We start from the raw sequence: 23,530 nt of genomic DNA, 5'->3' as shown, positions 1-23,530 counted from the left end.
CACCCACTGGAGATGTCATAGAAATAAAATGGAAAACCAGAGTTATTGCCTCAAATATCAACGTACTATATTTCGCTTCGTCATAAACAAAACCGTCTCCTTACACTGCACTTCACAAACGTTTACATTGGCATGCTAGAATGAAAAAAAAACTAAACAAATCTCTAATAATAATAAAAAAAAAAAAAAAGCTTTATGTTTTGACAATTGTTATTTATCACTTGACCAGTGCTCACATTCACAGTAAATCAACATGAACAGGGACAGTTATCGAATTAACGAGCTCTTGTATTGGATGACCAACAAAAATGCCATGTATTTACATACACTACATGTATCAAATATTAGCAAGAACACAACAGGATAATTCAATTAAATTCTGATATGATTTGGATAATTTCTTACAAGTTAAAAATATGGCTTATACTCTTAGTCATCTGGTTATATGTTATAATTTCTATTTCTCATATATAGGTATCTTTTTTTGTGATTTTTCTAACCCAAGGCTATTTACAACAAAACAAAACAGGTGTACAATAATGGATGTCTGATCTCAGTCTAAAACCCGAACACTTTGTAAAACATGGCATCAGGATTTGTCTTGATGTTAATTAAGGTACTGGATCTAGGCAGATGTTACATAGATTTGTGATGTATATAGTGATAGAATTTGTTTAAATATCAATAATGGTATCAATAACGATACTCTGCTCAGACCAACAAGAAGTATGTAACACCTTCACAGATCGTGGAGACAATCGAGGACAAAGTCATGGCCCAGTTTTATGGCATGTAGAACTTGGTGTGGGCAGTGGCATATAGAGGTGGTATGAAAAAAGGGCAGTTCTGCAGTTTAGGGGCAGTGTTATTATTTTTTTTAGTGGGTGGGTGACATTTGCCTTGTAGTAATAATGCCTGCATTATGCTTAGCTGTGTGCGGGTGTTAGCACACAGTATATCTGCAAGCTTACAGTGGGTTGCAGGAGCGATGCGTTTGTACACTTGTAGATCTATCGTTTTTGGCGCACAACACGCGTGCGCAACTGCGTATAACTCAGGTTTAAGAAGATAACAATAAATACCCCCCCCCCCAAAAAAGAACAACAAAAAACAAGAAAGAAAACCAAATCAAACAAAAAAATAAAAATAAAAACAGTTATTTTTTACTGAACATATCCATGAGGGGACCCGGAAGGAATTTCATGACGGTGTCCACGATGCTCTCGTCCTCTTCCTCGTCATCGCCACAGCCAGTGGGCACGGCCTTCTTGGGGCGCGTGAGGCTGCCCTCGGCCGCCTGCTCCAGGGCAGCCGCGGCCTCGGCTTCCTTCTCCTCCTTCTTCTTGATGCCGTACTATAGGAGAGACAAGCCGGAGACAAGCAGAGACAGATGCATCCATTTTAGAGAGCTATTGTGTGTGTCGTTGTTTTTTTGTTGTTCTCCCAAATGTAGACATCGCCAGTCCCCCCCCAACCTCCACACCCCCCCCCCATGCGTACTGTCTGCGGTCCTCGTCACTGCCAACCAACCACCCCCGACTGGCGTGTGGGGACGGTGTAAATCCACACGCCGCCTCCGGCACACATGGCGACGCAAGCTGCTTCGTTTCACCTGACAATGCGCATGGTTTCACTGAGAGAGCACCGTGTGCCACGGAGGTTTGTGATATTTCCCCCCCAAGTTCCACACACTGAACAAGTGGCCAGGAGTCGCCGCCAGACAGTGCAGCGACAGGGACACTACTGTCCCCTGCCAGCTTGCGCGCGTCCCGTGCTGTGAACTCTGCCAAGTGTTCGCCGGAGAGAGTTTTTGACCTCTACACTCCACACGACAATAGAGGGTTTCTCGACGGGACACAAACAGAGGCACCCGAGGCAGCCATTTTATATTCATACATAGTAATTTTCTGGAGTGTAAACCAGTACTGGTTCCCAATTTTTTTAATATCAAGGACCCCCAAATTGACACTAATTAGCCTGTGGACCCCCATTTGAAAATATATGCCAGGGACCCCTATAAGAGATTTTTATGGCTCTAGCAGTGATTCTCAACCCACTTAATTTCAAGGACCCCCAGTTTGACATGAATTAGTCTACGGACCCCCATTTAATTGCATTTCTATCTCTTGGACCCCCAATTTATATTGTAAAATCAATGTTAATTTAACTCTGAGAGTGTACAAAATGGAATTGGTTCCATTTGTACACTCTCAGAGTTACAGACCCATAAGGGTCCATTTGGTTCCAAACTATAATTTAGCTGGGGACCTCCCTCAAGGACCCCTGGGGGTCCCCGGACCCCACTTTGGGAACCACTGTTGTAAAGTAACTAAGTACATTTACTCAAGTACTGTACTTTAGTATAATGTTGACATATTGTGTACTTTACTTGAGGATTTGTTACAACTACTCCACTACATCTCACAGAAAACTATTGTACTTTTTACTCCACTACAATTATTTTAACACTTTAGTTACTAGTTACTTTGTAGATTTTGATTATTATCACAAAACATACATTACACACTTAAGACCTGCATGTATACATTTCTGCCATTTGAAAATAGCCGATCTACAAGCCCACAATGCGTCACATCTGCTATTTTCACAAGATGTTTCTACATTTGAAAACTTGAATATGGGACATTCTGTATAATAATGAGTACTTTTACTTTTGGTACTTTAAGTATATTTTGATGCCAATACTATATAATAGAAATTGAGCTTCCTACATCATTATTTTTTTTAAGGGGTGCTAGCCCCTCCTACATCCAGCTTTTGGTTACCGTCCACAAACTTTGTCTTAAACAAACATTAAATTCCCATTGACAATGAATGGAGAATTTGACGTCATAGTGTCTGAGCAAATAGGCGTAGTGTTTATGGCTTACGGCATGATGACGTATGATGATGAGAGCGCCCCTCACTTGTGTGGGTCTGGGTTTTCAGACACATGCATTCTCTTCATGCCCATGAAATGAACAGCATTGGGCACAGAGGAAAAAGGGTTGATAGTGTGTGTCTGTCCGTCCGTCTGTCCGAATGTTTGAGCTCAAGCCAGGTAGGCGGAAAATGAGCTGGACTCTCCAGTGACCCCTTCACTACTCTCGCTCTCTCTTAAGTCAATGTGATCCTGGGGTAGGACATTCCCTAAAGGGTAGTTGCCATTTCCAGCTGGTGATGATGTGCCTGGATACTGTGTGTGTGTGTGTGTGTGTGTGTGTGTGTGTGTGTGTGTGTGCGTGTGCGTGTGCGTGTGCGTGTGCGTGTGCGTGTGCGAGAGAGAGAGAGAGAGAGAGAGAGAGAGAGAGAGAGAGACACAGACAGACAGACAGACATGAACGTGCATGTGTAAGGGAGACTTTGCGTGAGAGAGAGATGTGGTCGTGTGAGTTATGGAGAATAACTGTTTATAAGTGTGCATGCGAGACCATTAGGGCATGTCAGTGATCTGTGCAGATGTGGGTATATGTCACAGTGTGGAACAAAGATCTGCAGGATAATCAACTTGAGCCATGCAAATACTTTGTTTTTCATTTCCACCTGTTACTGTATGTCAGTGCATCTGTTTGCCATTCAATTTTAAACCTCTAAGCATCTACAGTAACCCCCTTATCAGTCAAAACTAAAACCCTCTTTTTCTTCAAGCATTGATATTTGCTAAGATGCCTCACAGGGACATACATATACTGTATGGGAGACTCACTGGAGTCCTTCATCTTTCTTGCTCAGAGATTGCTCCTAGCCGTCTGTAATAGAAGCCCAGGGTATCGAGGCAGGCACAGACAAGGACCAGCAGACAAGGCTTGGGTTACTACTAGTGCAATGCTTTGAAGGATACTTCAGTTGTAATCCCATTTTGCCTCCAACACACACGCACACGTGTGCACACACGCACACACACACACACACACACACACACACACACACACACACACACACACACACACACACACACACATACACACACACACACTGTTTTTTTAATAGTGAACAAATGCAACTCAAATATTGATTTGTGACCACTGATGGGACATTCTGGGACCACTGATCCACTGATTGTGGATTTAAACTGCTTTCAGACGACAAGAGTACAGATACTTATACTTACAGAAACTTATCTAGTCTGTCATCTACTCACCCTCATGGCTGCTGCATCACAGATACAATTCATTATTTGTCTGTGAAATGCAGAGTGTGCCGGCTAAACCTAATACACTACATCAGCTTTCACCAAAACAAATTAAGTCGATGGTAATTAGTTATTTGAATTCCAAAAACTCCATAAAAGTTCCACAAAATGACTCCACAAAGCTTGTACTGCATATTCAAACACATTTTATTGATGTTTATCTGGAATAAGGGTGAGTAGATCATGATTATAATTTAATGGGTGAAGTATTTCTTAAGCCTATTTCTTTTGATGTCAAGAGTGAAGAAATCCTCAAACATTATGCACTTTTATCTCCTGAGCTATGTCGTTCTTGAGGAAATAAAGACTTTCTCTTCTGCTCTAAAGCTGTTAGAAGCCAAGTTTTATAATGGCATGCCAAGTTTAGCTGGCAAACAATCCTATAGTCATTCTCACTCCCAGGTCGCAATATGGCGACAATTGCATTTTTGACAACAATAAAACATGCTTGACTGGTATCATCTCCTACTCCTTACCCTTCTATCTTGTCTAGCTACCGTCTGTTTATTCTTTGCTTTCTCTCTCTCGGTAGATATCTTACACTCACTTACACTATCTCATCCCTCACTCTCTCACACTCTATCGGGCTCTTGCTACAGCGACAAAGGACTGTGTCTGTGACAAGTGAAGTGAAGACAGTCACACTTAGTGAGCCCCTCTCCAGCTCTCTATAATCAAACACCTCCACCAGACACATTCTGATTTTGCTCTCTCACTCGATCCCCAGTCCCCCCCCGACCCCCGCCCCCCTTTTGTCTCCTCCTCTTGCAGTTGCTCAAAGTGAAGCTGCAGTGTCTCGAACACTAAATATCTCAAAGTGGTCTTGGGGCGAGGGTGGCTGGTGTTATAGGAGGAGTTATGTGCAGTGCAGAGAGCATGCAGATTCATTAATAACACCATCACTTTTGGAAATTGGGGCCGATCAAGCCATTTTCAAATGATCGGAATTGGATCGGGAGAAAAAAAAATAAACATGATTTGATGAGATTTAGCCTCTTGGACCCTAAATTATAGAATATTTTGTTATCTTTGGATAAGATTTTGTCCACAATTCCATGCTGTATTGATGTGGTACCATTAGGAGAGATAACACGCAAACAGACAAAATAACAATTATTCTACATTCTCTAATATTTATTGTGTAGACTTCTTGTAAATTAAAGAATACAGAAGTTTAACAATAATTGTTCTCAAGAGTTAAACATCTATAAGGGTCCATTTGGTTACCAACTCTCCATCATTTAGCTGGGAGCCTCCTGGATCCCTCGCAGGGACCACTGGTTGAACACCACTGCTTTATGGAACCGAAATGGAGAGTCGTTGAGAACCGGAATCGACAAGCAGAACATCCTAACGGTACCCATCCCTATGTCATCCTCATCCTCTGTCTCCACATCATCTGTGCTCTCATCCTAACCCTAAATTGTCCTTCACAGTCATAATTTAACCACCAACGCGTAAAAACGGACCTGCACACTTTCAGAGTTAATGTAATACCCAGGATTTTGATGTGTACTCCACACAGACGTCATCCTCAGCCAGCTTCATGTCACAGTGTGTTTTTACCTTATCCCTGATGCCCTGTCGGACGCCTTCTCTCTCCGCTTCCATTTTTGCATATTTGGCCTTTCGCTCATCCTCCTGTTGCCTCAGCGCCTCTTGCCTCTCTTCCTCCTTTTTCTCTGCATCAGGATCCTTCTCACCCGCATCCTCCCCGCCTAGCATCTTCCCCATGTCTTTGGTGGCTCCTGTTTCATGAGAATAAAGAAAGAAAAAAAAAGAATTAGGATGGCTGAAGAAGCACGGCAAGAGAAAGGATGGCGTGGCTTTATTTATTTCAATTGGTTGTCACTTGTGTCAACCAATTTGTGTTTCAGTATGTCGCTGCTATAAGTCCCGCTGTATGTGCCCCTTCGTGATTGAACACGGGGCACTAGAGTATCTAGCAATAATACAATCATTACCGATCCGCTTGATTGCTTTTTGCTTTTTACTGCTCTCTTTTGACATTGCTTTCTCTGACAAAACAAATACCTTGTATATACACATGACATGGGTCAGGGCTGGAGAACAAGTCTCAGTGGTGGTGGAGGGACCATGGCAGGGTGAGGGGATAGGGCACACTGGGCCACAGGAAGTGTGACAGATGGAAGAGCAGGAACATAAAAGTAATTGAGCTAATCCTGATTTATTTATTTTTACTCCGTTTCACTCCCATTGTAAGGCCTATTAGGAACAGATATGGACACCATCCCGTTCCTGATCAAAGGATTTTCTTCACACAAATTTTAGTTAGGATATAAATAGTGCATTTATCCAAGGCGCTTTACATAGATTGTGCATTACATTCACCCATTCATTCACACACCAATGGCGGAGGAAACCATGCAAGGCACCAACCTGCACATCGGGAGCAAGGGGTTCAGAGACTTGCTCGAGGACACTTCGACACTAACTCAGGGGAAGCCCCGGGTTCGAACTGGGAACCTTGCGGTTACCATCCGGCCACTCTACCCCTGAGCCACTGCCGCCCAAAAAAACTATATGAATATAAAGGCAAGTCTCATGTTCAGGCAAGGCGTCAGTTGAAGGAGCTGTATACGTACTGTACGTACGGTACATCCCTGCCGAGCCATGGAGCAATGTACATGCATACGACATTGTGTTCTCACACCAGAGGTCAGAACTCTCATCTCCTCTTCCTCTCTTCTCTCCGGCCAAACAGCTGAAGCACTGTCGACGCTCAGCCTAGTGACGAGCCCTGAATGTGCTACTCTGCTTGCTGGAAATTGATTTTTGATGACAGTGGGGTCATCCCAGCCGGTTGAGGACACACGCGCAAAAATGAGTCAATGAGTCTGATACTCTTTTGCTACTCCTACTTTTGCCCCAAATCTGTGCATCTGTGCTCGTTGTGTGGACGACGGGGACATGGCAGCCATCCTGCCTGTGCCTCCTAGGAGAAGAGCCAACGATGCAGCCATCTGTTTCAGCCAAGAAATGGATGAGACAGCGATGACCTTGGGCTCTCTGGCTGTGGTCCACATTTCGACTACTACTTGTCGACCATGCAGCCAAAACAAGCCCCACACTCCTTAGTCATAATGAGTGGGTTTGAATTCTAATTAATAAGCAGGCATGTTGGTACTTTCTCTGCATTGTTAACAGTTTAGTGTTGGCAAACAAAATGAGCATTGCTGGCATGTTATGTAAAGACCGCTGTAAAGGCTTTGGAGTATTAAAGCTGCTATAAGCAATAATATGTCAACATTTTAATTACATTTTTTTATTTCTTTTTTTGGTCTTTGTGACACATCTAGGGGCCGCAATCTGCATTAAAACATGTTCCTAGAAGCTTTGTCATTGGTCGATTGGATTGAAAAGAAAGTTGATGTAATTTTTCTTTTCTTTTCTTTGTTTTAGGTTTTCTGAGCTCAATTGCTCCCTGAACTTTAAACATTCAGTAGATTTTCTGTGGTCTGGGGTTTTCTGGCTCAAACAAGTGCTATATGTCAATTGGATTTGCCAGCGCAGATGTCACTGTTTTGCCTGTTTTCATTGCAGCCGAAAAGGCTTCCAAATCCAAACCCCACAGAAAATCCACTGAATGTTCAAAGTTCAGGTTTTTTGGGTGTAATTGAGGTCATACAACCTAAAAGAAATTCAAATTAATGTCATGAAACCTTTAAGAAAGCCTATTGACATTATATGTCTGCCTATGTTGTACCCCATGCAGCCACAGCAGCACGTTCACCCCAAAAATGTACCATCCCAATATAGTTTTGTTGTTCTTATCTTTAGTAACACCTCCTATTATATGAGTCAGGAGGCACTAAGGCAGACAACGATGACTGACATCCAAGGCCCCACCAACAAATAGACACAGCTGGACGACTGATTAATGCCTTGCAGTTTGAGAACTTGTGTGCAATTAAGCAAATAAGAGACTGAAGAGCGTGCAGTGATGAGCATTGAGACGTGAGATGCTTACAGCAGTGGTTCCCAAACTGTTTCATGTCAAGGACCCCTAAATTGACACTAATAAGCCCGCGGACCCCCATTTCAAGAGATATGCCAAGGACCCCCATAAGAGAAGATTTATACGGCTCTGGCAGTGATTTTCAACCATTTTCATTTTAAGAGCCCCCGGTTTGAACTGAATTAGGCTACGGACCCCCATTTAATGGCATTTCTATCTCTGGGACCCCCAATTTATATTGTAAAATCAAAGTTAATTTAACTCTGAGAGTGTACAAATGAAACCAAAATGGACCCATTAGGGTCCATTTGGTTCCATTTGTACACTCTCAGAGTTACAGACCCATAAGGGTCCGTTTGGTTCCTAACTATCATTTAACTGGGGACCCCCTGGCACTCCCTCAAGGACCCCTGAGGGTCCCCGCCCCGGACCCCACTTTGGGAACCACTGGCTTACAGGACGTGTCTGTGCTAGAGGTGTGCCCCCCACCCATCAACAATCCCGCCGTGTATGTATGGATTGGATACATTGCATGTCCGTCAAGAGGGAAGCAGACCACTCCATATACATTTAGAGGGAAGCAGACCACTCCATATACATTTAGAGGGAAGCAGACCACTCCATATACATTTAGAGGGAAGCAGACCACTCCATATACATTTAGAGGGAAGCAGACCACTCCATATACATTGCATGTCCGTCAAGAGGGAAGCAGACCACTCCATATACACTTAGAGGGAAGCAGACCACTCCATATACATTTAGAGGGAAGCAGACCACTCCATATACATTTAGAGGGAAGCAGACCACTCCATATACACTTAGAGGGAAGCAGACCACTCCATATACATTTAGAGGGAAGCAGACCACTCCATATACACTTAGAGGGAAGCAGACCACTCCATATACATTTAGAGGGAAGCAGACCACTCCATATACATTTAGAGGGAAGCAGACCACTCCATATACATTTAGAGGGAAGCAGACCACTCCATATACACTTAGAGGGAAGCAGACCACTCCATATACACTTAGAGGGAAGCAGACCACTCCATATACATTTAGGGGGAAGCAGACCACTCCATATACACTTAGAGGGAAGCAGACCACTCCATATACATTTAGAGGGAAGCAGACCACTCCATATACATTTAGAGGGAAGCAGACCACTCCATATACATTTAGAGGGAAGCAGACCACTCCATATACACTTAGAGGGAAGCAGACCACTCCATATACACTTAGAGGGAAGCAGACCACTCCATATACATTTAGGGGGAAGCAGACCACTCCATATACACTTAGAGGGAAGCAGACCACTCCATATACATTTAGAGGGAAGCAGACCACTCCATATACATTTAGAGGGAAGCAGACCACTCCATATACATTTAGAGGGAAGCAGACCACTCCATATACATTTAGAGGGAAGCAGACCACTCCATATACATAGCAGACCACTCCATATACATTTAGGGGGAAGCAGACCACTCCATATACATAGCAGACCACTCCATATACATTTAGGGGGAAGCAGACCACTCCATATACATAGCAGACCACTCCATATACATTTAGGGGGAAGCAGACCACTCCATATACATAGCAGACCACTCCATATACATTTAGAGGGAAGCAGACCACTCCATATACATTTAGGGGGAAGCAGACCACTCCATATACATTTAGAGGGAAGCAGACCACTCCATATACATTTAGAGGGAAGCAGACCACTCCATATACATTTAGAGGGAAGCAGACCACTCCATATACATTTAGAGGGAAGCAGACCACTCCATATACATTTAGAGGGAAGCAGACCACTCCATATACATTTAGGGGGAAGCAGACCACTCCATATACATTTAGGGGGAAGCAGACCACTCCATATACATTTTGGCCATTTGAAAATTGTTCATTAACCCATTTAGACCTGAGAACGATAACATAATGCTTAAAAGCACCAGAAGGGGTTCCCATCCTGAATGGGCCAAGTAAATGTACTTAGTTACTTTACACCACGGCATCTTGTCCTCGTTGCATCTATCCCTCGCATCATTAAGTAGGAGGAGCTAAGCCACGAGGCAGCGACGCAAGTGAGGGACGGAAAAATAGCTGTTGAGAGCCCCCAGGCACCATTACTGCTCCCTGCCGACAGGCAGCGCGGCTAATCTTAGCGCTCAAGGCTAATTAGCTCGTCTGATTGTGACAAAGTTGCCGTGTAGCAAGCAGCACAGTGTAGTTGTTCCCAAATCTTTAATGGTATCAAAATGCTGCAGGCCTGGTTGTGACTAGGAACCGAAGAGAACCAAGAGTCTGAAATAAGGGTTTAAAAAACTACCTTAAATTATTTAAAATGTGAAACTCTAAGTGTGAAAGCGCTAAGATACCTACGTAGTTTGAACTTTGAATACTTTGAACACAATAGAAAGCTATAATTAACTACGTGGCACTGCATCAACTTGGGACAACATCTGTCATTTTTCTAAGTGATCGTGTGTGTGCATCCAGTACATGGCAGAAGAAGCCTTATTTGCATTTGGCAGAAGAGTTTAAGTTGAAAAGTATCAGTGAGAGGCTCAACTCTAGAGTGTTGAAGGGTCACGGCAGTTTAAACGATGCAGAGTTATGTAAAAGCTGCTGTGTGTGCTGGAGAGCGAGGAGGCTTTCTGAGAGTGTGCGTGGGTTTGTGGAGAAGGCACTGTAGTGAAAAAAATTGCTGTGTGTGTGTGTGTGTGAGCGTGTGCGCGTGCGTTTGTGTTCTGAGTTTTCGGTTGGGTTGAAGTGTGATGCGATTGCATGTTAAATGAGTGTCCTCCAGGTCTGTGGTCTATGTGTGGCCTCCTTTGTGTGTTTCAAGCGTTTGTTTTAATACAGTAAGTAGCCTTGCATGTACAGTACATTACACTATACTATTATGTATGCGAGTGTGTGAGCTTGAGGTAAGGTTGCGTGCTTCTTTGCTGGACGACAAGAGGGGAGGGTCTGGTGACGTCACATATGAAACATGTCCCCTGCGAGGCGGGTTGTATAAAATGGAGAGAGGGGGGAGAGAGAGGAGAAGAAAAGGGAGAGAGATAGAGAGAGATAAGAGAGGGAAAAGACAAAAGAGAAGCAAGCAGAAGGAAAATAGATATGAGGAGAGGAAGAGAACCGTAAAAAGTAAATAAAAAATATATAGAGGAAGAGAATGATAGACATCCAGAATGTGAGAGATATAATATTCAGACAGAGAGAGAGAGAGAGAGAGAGAGCAAAGGAGAGTGAGAGTGCAAAAGAGAGAGAGAGAGAGAGAGAACGAAAGAGTATAGGAGTAAAAAAAACAACCCACAGGATTAGCTCAAGGACTCTATGTTCCTGCTCTTCCATCTGTCACACACTTCCTCACGGGTCCCAGGACTGTGGCCCAGCGTGCCCTATCCCCCCCACCCCGCCATGGTCCGTTGGAGCGACCTGTCTGCAAGCGGAAGTGCTGAAGGCATGCTGTGTCGCTGCCAATCAAGTGACTACTGGCCAATCACAGCACGTCTTCTGTTGTTTTCCAGAAGCGATTACTTTACAAAAGGTCTCAGTCATTCAGAAATAGTGTTTGTTCATGAGCTGGCCGAACTTCCGGGTGTAGTTTGGTTCCCATGAAAGCATCCATGAAAGTGTCATGGCCCAGTCACGTGACCATGTCCTTTCCTTCTCAAAGCTTCCATAATGCTTCCGTTACGTACCTGGAAGCTTGGCAAGCTGGAAAGCTTGCCTCCATGTTGCCTTCCCTCGAGAATCGAGATACAGATACCGACTCTGCAGTCGGAAGAGGTGTCTACCTTTACATTTTCAAATGGCCAAAAATGTATATAGGGCTGAAGTTATTAATGTACGTTTTGTAATAATAATCAAAATACAATGTAACTATAGTAATAGTATAGTTTTCAAATAAATGTTAAAGTAAAAGTACAATATTTGCCTCTGAGCTATGTAGTGGAGTAAGTAAAAATATTGGAAATTGGAAATACTCAGGTAACTGCACTTAAATGCAGTACTTGGGTAAAACGTACATAGTTCTAGTTTCCACCACTGCCAGCCGAGCCAGTGTGGTGGCCCCAAACAGCCAGTGGAAGGAGCACTGTGACGCAGTGTAACACTGAAGAGGGACAACACCAGCAGGGCTGGGTGGAGGAGATAGGAGGACGCTTTCTGTCACACAGCGTGAATTCAAAACGCTGTGCCAATCGGCGCTGTCCTGCCGTCGCAGCCAGTTCTACTGCGCATTCTGTGTACAGTATACCTGCATACGAAGCCAACGCAGGCACACAGACCCAATGAAGGATGTTGTGTGTCCGGATCTGGTCTGTTTATCACTGTCGCTCCCCCACTGTGTCGCCTGATTAATTTTAAATGACTCAAATAATGTATTGAAGCGGCTGAAATTCCGTCAAGGGACAAAATGGCGATGTTGATTTGGAAATGTGTGAGGTCCGCCACTCCCGCCAGTGCCGGATTTACAGTAGTAACTGTAGGGGCCCTTGAGCTAGACAAAATATCAGGGCCCCCCTTGGCCGTGCGGTGCGCAATTTGGAGCGGTTTAATTTTGGGGTACCCAGCCCCCCCAAAAGAGAGAGAGAGGCAGGCAGCAGACAGAGACTAGTCGCTGTGCATGGCAGGCTTTAGGCTGGATAAGGCGTTCCACAGCTACCCCCCAACACAGCAGGCACGGTACGGTCTGCAGTGCACACAGCAGAGCAGAAGCTCTCAATGTTTTAACCATAATACAATGAAATATACAATAACTAAACACAAATCTCACTTGAATTGGATTGCAATACTAAATCCGAGCCTGTCGGCAGAAGTGAAGTAGAATTCTTTACTTCTTTAAGGGTCAGTGGAAGGTTGTGGCAACAACTGCATGGGCGCTATGTGTTGGCAGTGTGCTGCAGCAGCTCTCTGTTGCTAAGCTTAAACTCCCACACAAAGTTCCTGCTGTTCGCTGTAAAAAGCTTGAGGTAAAAGGTAAAATATCAGAAAAACAAACCCTTTGCCAGAACAGCTATGATGAGTTATGTTGATGATACTAGACTCGACTGCCTGCTGATGCACATTGCCTCAGACAAGAGAGACAAGAGACAAAGAGACAAGAGACAAAGCTCAAAGCAACCTCAATTCATTTTGAGGTTGGAGGTGATTTAAGTCCCAATCGCAGTCCCAATTTAAATCCATGCAATTTGCTACAGTACGATGTGTTTGTCAGCAGCTACTGCATGTTGCTAGGGTGCTATAGGGGTCTGGCTGCATGGACCTAGATAAGAACATCTGCCAAATGTCTAATGAGTAATAACCAAGCAACATGCAGTCGTGGGATAATGTGTAAGGGTTTACATTGTGCTGGGCTGTGGCTTTTGGAAAGTGCATAAGGGTCTGGGGAACTGAGGTGGAGTATGATTCTACTGAAAGAATCAATTTACCTTCACATTTTAGCTCATAAGTGTATTTGGAGCAGCATAATTGTGAGTGAAAAGGTTGAAATGGCTTAAAAGTCCAGATTCCTGTTCTGTTGTTGTTGCCTAGCTGTACGTGTCTGGCTAATTAGTGTCATTGTCGCGGCTGCCATTTTGTCTTTCACGCGGCGGGTAAATGGATGTTTCTTTTCCCTTTGAAAAAAAGAAAATAGCAATAACTCGGTCAGTCAAATGGAAAATCAAACCTCCAGAGAGATAGTGTGGGTTTCTTTCCATTTGGAGAAGAATGGTGGATCAATTTTCCATTTCAAAATTCCTTCAAGCAATTCCTGCACGTCCCGCATGCAGGGGTCACGTCACGTGGACCCTCTCAGTCTTAACAGCCTGACATGGGTGAGTGACCACAGATGGCACAGAGTGACCACTGGGGAAACTGATGCTACGATTGGGCAGTGGTGCAAAGTAGTACATTTTACTTAACCAATTTAGACCTGAGGACGATTCTACAAATGTCTTCTATATTCTGACAGTTTTCTGAAAAACCCATATTTCTATGTCAGTGGTTTTCAAAGTTTTTCATGTCAAGGACCCTAAAAATATATATGTAATTGGCCACCGACCCCCATCTGAAAATATGTTGTTTCAATGACCTCACAGAAGCAAACATTTGAGTTCGAATCATTCGCTCTGAAAGAATATATATTCAAAGTTGTGCGCCACATTTTCACGATTCTTCAAAAATAGCAGATCTACAAGCTCGAAGCGTGGCACTCGGTGCCACACTATGAGCTTGTAGATCTGCTATTTTTCAATAGCTGAAGTATAACACAATGCTTAAAACACCAAAAGGTTTACCGTCCAGAATGGGCTAAGTGTACTGTAATGTTTTTTAAGTATTTGTACTTTACGTGAGTATGTCAAATTCTCTGTACTTTTATTTCTACTCCATTACATTTCAGAGACAAATTGTACTTTTACTCCACTATGATTACCGGTATTTGAAAACACTAGTTGTACTTTGAGTATTATTATTACAAAAACATACATTTACCACTTCAGCCTTTTGGGCATTTGAAAATGGCAAGCTCAAGATGCACACGCAGATTAGACACACCAACGGACCGACATGCAGAAACAACGGTCGGACATGTGCTGCTCCCGTGCTTGTGGTTAGGGTTAGGTTAGGGTTTGAGGTAGGTTGTCGGTCTAATGACAGTCGGACCAATAGTACATCTAAACTAAAGCCTGTACCCGTTGCATCGCGACGCATTGTGAGCTTGTTTGATCTGCTATTTTCTTAATATTTTTATACATTTGAAAACTTGTGAAATTAACATTCTGCACAATGAGTACTTTCTACCTTTGGTACTTTAAGTACATTTTTATACCGATACTTTTGCACTTTGACTCATGAACACATTTAGAATTCTGGACTTGTACTCGAGTATTTCTACATTGCAGTATTGATACTTTTACCCCTTTTGGTGTTTTAGGATTATGTTGTACTTTAGCTGTTGAAAAATAGCAGATCTACAAGCTCATATCGCGGCACTGAGTGCCGCGCTACGAGCTTGTAGATCTGCTATTTTTTTAAATTGTGAACATGTGGTGCAAATCTTTGAATATTCTTTCAGAGCGGACGTTTTTAACTCAAATCTTTGCTTCTGGTGGGGGTCCCTGGCACAACATATTTTCAGATGGGGGTCAGAGGCCAAATTCATGTTTGAAGTCCTTGACATGAAAAACTTTGAAAACCACTGACATAGAAACATTTTTTCCTGAAAACTGTCATTTTCAGATTTAGAATCTGGTCTCAGGTCGGTATAAATTAAACATTTGAGTACTTCTTCCATGCACCAACAGCCTGAAATGGGTGAGTGACCATGTGACCACTGAGGAAAACCCCACAGTACAATTGGGAACTGTAGATTTATCAGCAGGAGGGTAGAAAGAGGGAGGCGATGCGTCACGGGGACATAAACGCAGTAACTATTTGACTGGCTGGTCTGTGAGCTGGGTGCAAAATAAGAGAGGGGGAGGGCATTTTATGGGCTGGACGCGAATGGGCAAAGTGGATGCCATGTGTTAAAGTGTGGTGTGTGTGCGTGCGTGCGTACGTACGTGCGTACGTGCGTGTGTGTGCGTGTGTGTGTGCATGTGTTGTGTGTGTGTGCGTGCGTGTGCACGTGCGTGCGTGTGTCTGACTACCACCATCAGTTACTTAGTAAATCTTCCAGGGGTAAATGGGAAACCGAGGCAGGGGATACGCCATTATCACTGAAAGGCAGACCCACGGGCTATATATGGCCTTGGCAAAGGTTTTTGTCGGGGACAGGCCACAATTTATCTTGGCACCAAGGAGACCAACCAGGTGACAGACCGATCCATCCACCCTGGGAAAACTGTTGGCAGTGCACCCCTAGGGGTTTACCCAGGCTAGTGCACCCCCTCTGTGTGTGTATTTCTTATTGACATAGATCAGTGCTTTTCAAACCTTTTCGCATTTGAGCCACGGACCACCATTTTGATGACATTTAGCCTCTCAGACACTTTCAAGAGTTAAAGATCTATAAGGGTTCATTTGGTTACCAACTCTCCATCATTTAGCTGTGGGGACCACCTGGAACCCCCTCAAGGACCACTGGTGGTCCCCGGACCACTGGTTGAGAACCACTGACAAAGATGGTAGGGGAAGCTGAGAGGAAATGCAGAAGGGAGCCATAAATACTGTAGGAGGATGGAAGGCTCTGGCGGGACTGTGATTGCGCCTGTGATTATGGAGGCAACGATCTTAATCGCTGTGCCATCATCATGTTGTTTTCTCTTTGGTTTAATCTGTTCATTAATTCGCTCAGGATCCGTGCAGAATCCAGACCGCGGAGGAACTCGTATGCATCTTAAAAACCCAAGGGACTTGATAATATAGCCGGATAGACCAACACTTCGATCAGATTTAATGTGGGAAAAAATGTACGCATACATCAGGCCCAAATCTAATAATGTTACAATTCGCAATTAACAAAGTGCTTTTGTAAATAAACAAAAAGCTTGTAGGCCTACTGTGCATATAGCTTATGTATACAAGCTTTTGTTAAAAGACAGCAGGATCATTTTCCTGGTAATGTTTCTCGGCTCATTGTGCGTGATGAAATTACGTCTGCTTTAAATGTAGTTCAAGGTCCCACAGCTCGCCGTGGCTCGCCAGATAGAGCTCTATGTTTAGCAGAGCGTTGCTCTAATGACCCCGGCCGGGACGCAGTCAGGAGTATGCAGTGCCGCCAGAAATCCCAGAGAGCCACATCGCGTAGAGTTGCTTCACGACTGATTATGCTACAGTCACTTAGATGACCAGTCAGCGGAAGTGACAGGGCAGTTGACACGCAAGCACGCATCCCAACCCCACGACACCAAGACGAGAGAGAGACAGTCAGAGAGAGAGAGAGAGAGAGAGAGAGAGGCACAGCCAGCAGCTTCAGAGATATTTGGTGGGATGAAAACACTTCAAGCAGCAGAGTCATCAGCTCGTTCCAACTAGTCAATCATCTTGTAGTTAAGACGTCACCTCTAGGAATCCATGAGATTTAATTGTCTTCACGGTTTGGATGTCCACTTCGATATTTGCCTGTCTCTGCTTGTGTGTGGTCAACACCATCAATGTAAACTGTATCATTAGGGTGAGACCACGACGGGTAATTCGGTCATAACCTTGTCTCTGTTTCACGCACCTTTATATAATAATGATTCTGGAAACAGCCCATGCGCACACGCACGCACACACACACACACACACACACACACACACACACACACACACACACACACACACACACACACACACACACACACACACACACACACACACACACACACACACACACACACCACACTCCTGACCCGACCATTTGGTGTGGTTTAGGTTTTAGGGCTCTATTTTCGTCCATGCTAAACCCCTTATCCATAAACTACTTTGCCTTTTTGTCAGGTGAAACCTGACAAAAAGTATGTCTTACTCAAATTGAATGACGACTTTGGCTCCTAGTCAGGACCTAGTCCTGATCAGAGCCATAGAGTATAGACAGAGTTACGCAAACTCTGTTCACTTCATGGGGCCAGTCCAATGAATCTCTTCTACATAGACTTCTATTGGTTTGTTCCTATTTGAAGGCTGCTTCAAATAGGGACAACCGGAAGTTTATGGAATGCATTGGAGTCTAGGGCTCGCGCGAGTACATGAACCACGTGACCAGGCTGTTTTCTGCCCCCTCAATATCGCAACTCTTCTAATAGATGGCTCTGGTCCACACATGCTGCTGTCATGTATGTATTGGTTACTCAGGTCACATGACCAGGAAACAGGTATCAGGAAGCAGGTAACAGAAATCTTTAGAGGCACCCAATGTTATGTAATGTAATGTGATTGAGACCGGCCGGTTGAGAGGAGCGTTCGTTACTAAATAAAGAAACCAGCGCTTCTTTCACCTGACAAATATCACTATGTGATCATTTCTTGTTTTTTTAATATTTTGAAAAACATTTTTGAATTGTTAAAATAGCCAATCTACATTCTACAAGCTCACAACGTGTCGATGTAGATTGGCTATTTTAACTATTCAAAAATGTTTTTCAAAATAGTAACAAAAAAAAGTCAAAGTAGTTTAGGGATAAGGGGTTTAGCATGAATGAAAATAGAGCTTGTTATTTTGGCATATTGCATGTGACTGGTATAATTCCAAATTCTACCATGTCCTTGATAAATGGGCTGATCAGTCCAAACACAAGGGTATTGTTTGTTTTTCCTGAGACTATATTATGCATGTTTATTGCACTATTGTCGTCTTTTCAAAATCTAGTGTTTAATTCCATAACTTTCATTATTTTATGGAAGTTATGAAATCAAAATACTTTTTGTCCATATTAGGTACGGTACTACATACTGTATGTCACTCCTCTGCGACTCTCACTTCCACTCTGTAATTTGTTCTATATTTAACCTTATTATGAAGTACCTGGGGAGATGGTTCCAACACCTTGCTGGAGCCAATTAGCAGGCTAACCAATTATCAGTTTCCTTTCCACAATTGGCATGCTAAAAAATAAAACTAATACAAACTTTTTGAAAAAAAAGTAAAAAGTAAGTGAACAAGAGTGTCAAATTGTCCCGCTGCTTCACATGGGAGCTATTATACCCAATTCAGTGACAGGCAGGCACCACTGGGCACTGAGAAGCTCCCCTGGAAATTGGGGGTTTCAATGCCTTTGCCCGAGGGCATTGTCACAGGTGCTCCCAGATTTTGGCAGCAATTTTTTATTTTAGTTTTAGTCATAGTCTCTTGAATAATTTTCATTTCGTTTTAGTCACATTTTATTCCATTGTCCCATCTGCTGTGGATGACCTGTTTAACTCATTTATGTCATTTTATAAATATGGAAATTCAACTTCTGCTTTGCTCGATATGCAATTATATTATTACTTGCGCAAGCAGAGCGCACAAGTACTGCGATCGGCTGGGTATGTACAGTATGTCGGGGTATGTATGTCAGTGTCCTCTCTTGTTTAAGACCGTAGCCCAATCAGGGACCTGCATCTATATTCCTTGTGATGCCAGTGGTGATGTCATTGGCATCGCCAGTGGTGATGCCACTGGTGATGCCAGTGGTGAGCTGACATCTACTTCAATTCCAATAGGATTAATGATTGAAACAGATTTGGTTACGTCACCATCAACAGCCAATAAGGGACCACCACGCTCTGCTTGCACACAGGTATTGGCCATACATGGCCTACTTGTGTGCAAGGCGCAAGTTGGCATCTTGACAGATTGCAACATATTTCTCATAACCAAGATGAGTGAGCTGGAGTTCCGAGCTGATCTCTCGCACATGCAAACTGTTCGAATGGCAAAAAGAAGGAACTCCAGAGCTACGGTTTAGGAGGAGCCATCAATCCCAGATTGTCATGCTGTAATGATATTTCCTGCATGACTGAGGATGGTGGCACGACGCCCATGCATCTTCGCTCTGCTCCGCAGCGGGCCTCGCTATAGATCCATACACCTGCTGTGACGGCCTCTGTAGGACACCTCCCCCTTTTTCACAGAGAGTACAAAGGCGACTCCTGACACAGCTTTTCTTCTTCCTGCGATTTTCAAAGCTGTCGCTAAACGGCTTAAAGTAATGGCCTTGGCTCTTTCCCGATGCCATCCTCATCTGTCTTAAAGAGAGAGTTGGGCCTGAGCCTGGGAAGTAAGTGATATAATAGAAGCACTGTTAGTATGCATCCCTGGTGTTCATGTTAAATCCAACCGTAAATCCTTAACCAAGCGAAGAAGAGCTAAGTATTAAAGCCCGAACTGGCACGCTGTCATCTGGTGGATCAGAGAGAGCACAAGCAGCAGAACTTTACTAAAGTCCAAACTACAGTAAGTGTTGTGTACACATGTATACTTATACATGATTTACTTATTTTGTTTTGTTGAATTTCTACAATTATAATACTAGAAATTACTGTTCCTGAAGAAACATTGTGGGCTCGCTATGTCTTCATATATATTGGTCGACCCACATGATGTCACATGTTACTCGTTTTTATTAACGGGGTGGCACTGCTGCCTCCTGCATTATGTGAAAATTCAGGTGGGTAGCATGGATAGAGAACAAACGTGACTCGCCACGTGATGAGAAACAGCCTACATTGGATTCAAAATGAGGCTATGGCCTGATGTGATCTTTTGTCTGCATCAAAGCCTCACGACTCCTTTGAGAGCGTCTGAGTTTTGCGTTGCAGTCGCCTTCAATGATATCGGTATTATCATAAACACCCTATTGAACTAAGCCGGGCTAAGATCCGCGTTGGGCGGGTGTGTTTTTTCCCCGATACATAAAGTAGGCCTACCCACATTGATTCACGGAGCCTCAGGGCCCGCTTCCTTCCCAATCCCATCACCGGCTCTGCGCTCTCAACTCCCATTCCCACGTCCTCCGTGCCTCTCTGCTAATAACGGCTGGCGTGATTCAATCCATAGGACGAGCGTCCTGTGGCTTTTTGCAGAGCCTCGCCCCTCAGCTGCTGCGCATTATCATAACGCATCCCCCACCCTCTCAGTTCCCCTCTGGTCTCAGTGAGCACTCATCGATCTCGCCGGTTGAGGGAGGTGGGGGGGGGGGTGGGGTGGGGGGCTTACTGATTTCAAAGGCAACCAACAGCATTATTCAAACATGAGATTGTACCGCCCTCTATACTCACCTCTCCCCACTCATCCGACCGTGCAGCTCAGGTTGGCGCGTCTCTGGTTAAGCGTGTGATATATGAAAATCCAATTTATGCCAAGCCCTCCCGTGGCGTGAAGGGGGTCACACACGGTGAGTATAAAGGCCGTTTCCTCCGCTGAACCTGCCTTCGTGCATTCTTAACCCATTTCGACCTGAGACCAGCATGACAGTGGTTCTTCATGTCAAGGACCCCCAGAACTATCTGTATTTGGCAGCACGCAGACCCCCATCTGAAAATATGTTGTTCCAGGGATCCCCAGAAGCAAATGAGTTAAAAACGTTTTCTGTGAAAGAATATATATTCAAAGATTTGCGCCACATTTTCATGATTTTTCAAAAATAGCTAAAGTATAACAATGCTTAAAACACGAAAAGGGGTTCAAATCCAGAATGGCTTCATATGTAGCCTACCTCAGGAGACCTGCGGCTATACAGCCTCTAATTGCATCTTGCATTTTGATGTTTTATTTTTCATATAGGTCATTTTAGAGAGACAGGAAACCAAGGGCAGGAAGAGAGGAGAGACGTGGGGGTCAGAGCTTAACCCCATGGTCACAAGGAATTATAGTGGTAAATGTTAAATTCTGCATTTATATAGCGCTTTTATCCAAAGCGCTTAATATTATAGATTGTGCATTACAGTCACCCATTCACACACACATTGACACGCCGATGGCGGAGGAAACCAAGCAAGGCACCAACCTGCACATCGGGAGCAATTAGGGGTTCAGCGTCTTGCTCAAGAACACTTCGACACTAACTCCTAACTACTCTGGCTGAGTCACCAGGTATAAAGTATACATTTTATTTATATATATATATATATATATATATATATATATATATATATATATATATATATATAAATGTTGTAATCCCTGTGTACACAACATACTATAATGTTTATAGCATGTATGGGGGCCATTTCACCCAGCCATTATTCATCCTGCTCAGGTAGCCAGGTGGCAGTCTCGTAATGGAGGGGTAGCATTACGGTCACTAGCTCTGGGGAAACACACCCGACCCGTGCGAGCAAGGATTTGCATTTCTATCATGGTTCAAATTGGAGGTCACATCACAGAGGCACTTGTTTTCACTACACATCCTCTAGTGTATGGCAGCACAGTTCAGTGGAACCACATCTTTATTTCATGTAACTCAGTGGTTGTAAGTACTCTGTCACTTGCAGGGTACTGCAAGTGATGCTGATGACAGCCTATTAAGAATTCATTTGCATCGTACGCCACAGGACTTGCTAAAGAAACATGTTTGATTTTTGTTGTGATGCTCAAGACATGGAGAAGACGTCAGTGATCAGACAGTTAGTTATCAAGCTAAAAGTCTCAGAACACTCCAGCATCGTTGTTTGTTTGTTTTTCCTATAGCAAATCCACTGTTTTCTTTTACACCGGCTATGAGCTATGACATCAAAATATCCCCCTCATGACTCAGAAGTGGTTTTAACAAGCTGCAACCAATAATAATAATAATAATAATAATAATAATATATTTAACCTGAATTCCATGATAAATCTATTTCATGAAACGGCAGGTGGTCCTAATATTAAGTATGTGTATAGGCCTAGTAGTAGCACATTACAATATTACACTCTAGCCAGTTGTCAACTAGCCAGTTGTCAACCTCTCTCAGAGGAAATGAATTCAGATGGATTGCACACTGATACAAAGGACATACATACATACATACATACATACATACATACATACATACATACATACATACATACATACATACATACATACATACATACATACACACACATACAAGTGTATACATCCTGTCACACTGTTAGTATGCTATATTTCACAAGATTCCATTTCTAACTCATTGGCCATGCGGAAGAACGGTGACAGACAGTTTGGGGTAAAATATAGGCGAGCTGATTCACGGTGTGAATTGCCCTGCATGTTGAATAGTAATTGCATTCTTCCTCTCCCTCCCCTCCATTCTATCTAGAGACATGAAACCCTCCATTGTAGTAAATGAGGTGCTATGAAACATTTCTTTAATAAAAGGTGCCCACATCCAGTAAATGTTCTTGAATCCATGCAAGGCCTCTCTCTATACGCACTGTCATTCCTATCATTCTTTAACCACTTGGACTCCCAGCATCCATATTCTGGCAGAACATTCGCCCATTTTTGATAGCCTTGAAATATATTCATAGAAAGTATACTGTACATGGGAGTTCTAGAAACAGGATATTCAGGCACTGGTGGAAAAAGTAATCCCATTTTTTACTTTTTTACCCACTAAATTGACCATTCTAAAAATCAACCATTATACACTTTCCTTCTAGCAATACCTTTCTAGGTACATGTGCTTTACCTGTCGCACTAGTGTAAGCAACAACAAACCACAATAAGAGTGAAACAGCCACAGCTGTAACTTGAACAATGCACATGAAAGCCATTGTAGTGACCATTGAAGTGCAGCAATATGTACAACTGATAGTGAAAAAGAAAACCCTTCACGCCTTTCCCGACAAATTATTATTCTTGTGTCACACGCTCTGGCACACTTTAAAGCTGGGGGTGACGTAAGGGTGCTACTTGATTCGTGCAACATTCACCCACAACCAGACCCCTAGCTCTTTGAAGTGAATCTCCTATACTGTGGGAAAC

The 23,530-nt window shown here is 43.4% G+C and overlaps 1 protein-coding gene across 1 annotated transcript in view; it reads right to left on the bottom strand.

Annotated features, from left to right (window-relative positions):
• Positions 1–1,156: 1,156 nt before the first annotated feature.
• Positions 1,157–23,530, bottom strand: part of cplx1 (complexin 1) — a gene marked incomplete at both ends in the record, with an annotated part of 50,541 nt that continues 28,167 nt past the window's right edge. Inside the window, 2 exons of the mRNA XM_079498404.1 lie at positions 1,157–1,354; positions 5,759–5,940. Of these exons, the coding sequence (XP_079354530.1) occupies positions 1,157–1,354; positions 5,759–5,940 (380 nt within the window). The remainder of the gene's footprint in view (positions 1,355–5,758; positions 5,941–23,530) is intronic.

Source organism: Electrona antarctica, assembly GCF_951216825.1.
Source record: "Electrona antarctica genome assembly, chromosome: 1".
NCBI classification, from domain to species: Eukaryota; Metazoa; Chordata; class Actinopteri; order Myctophiformes; family Myctophidae; genus Electrona; species Electrona antarctica.
The sequence above is the reverse complement of the archived record's forward strand: the minus strand, read 5'-3'. Positions and strand labels throughout refer to the sequence as shown.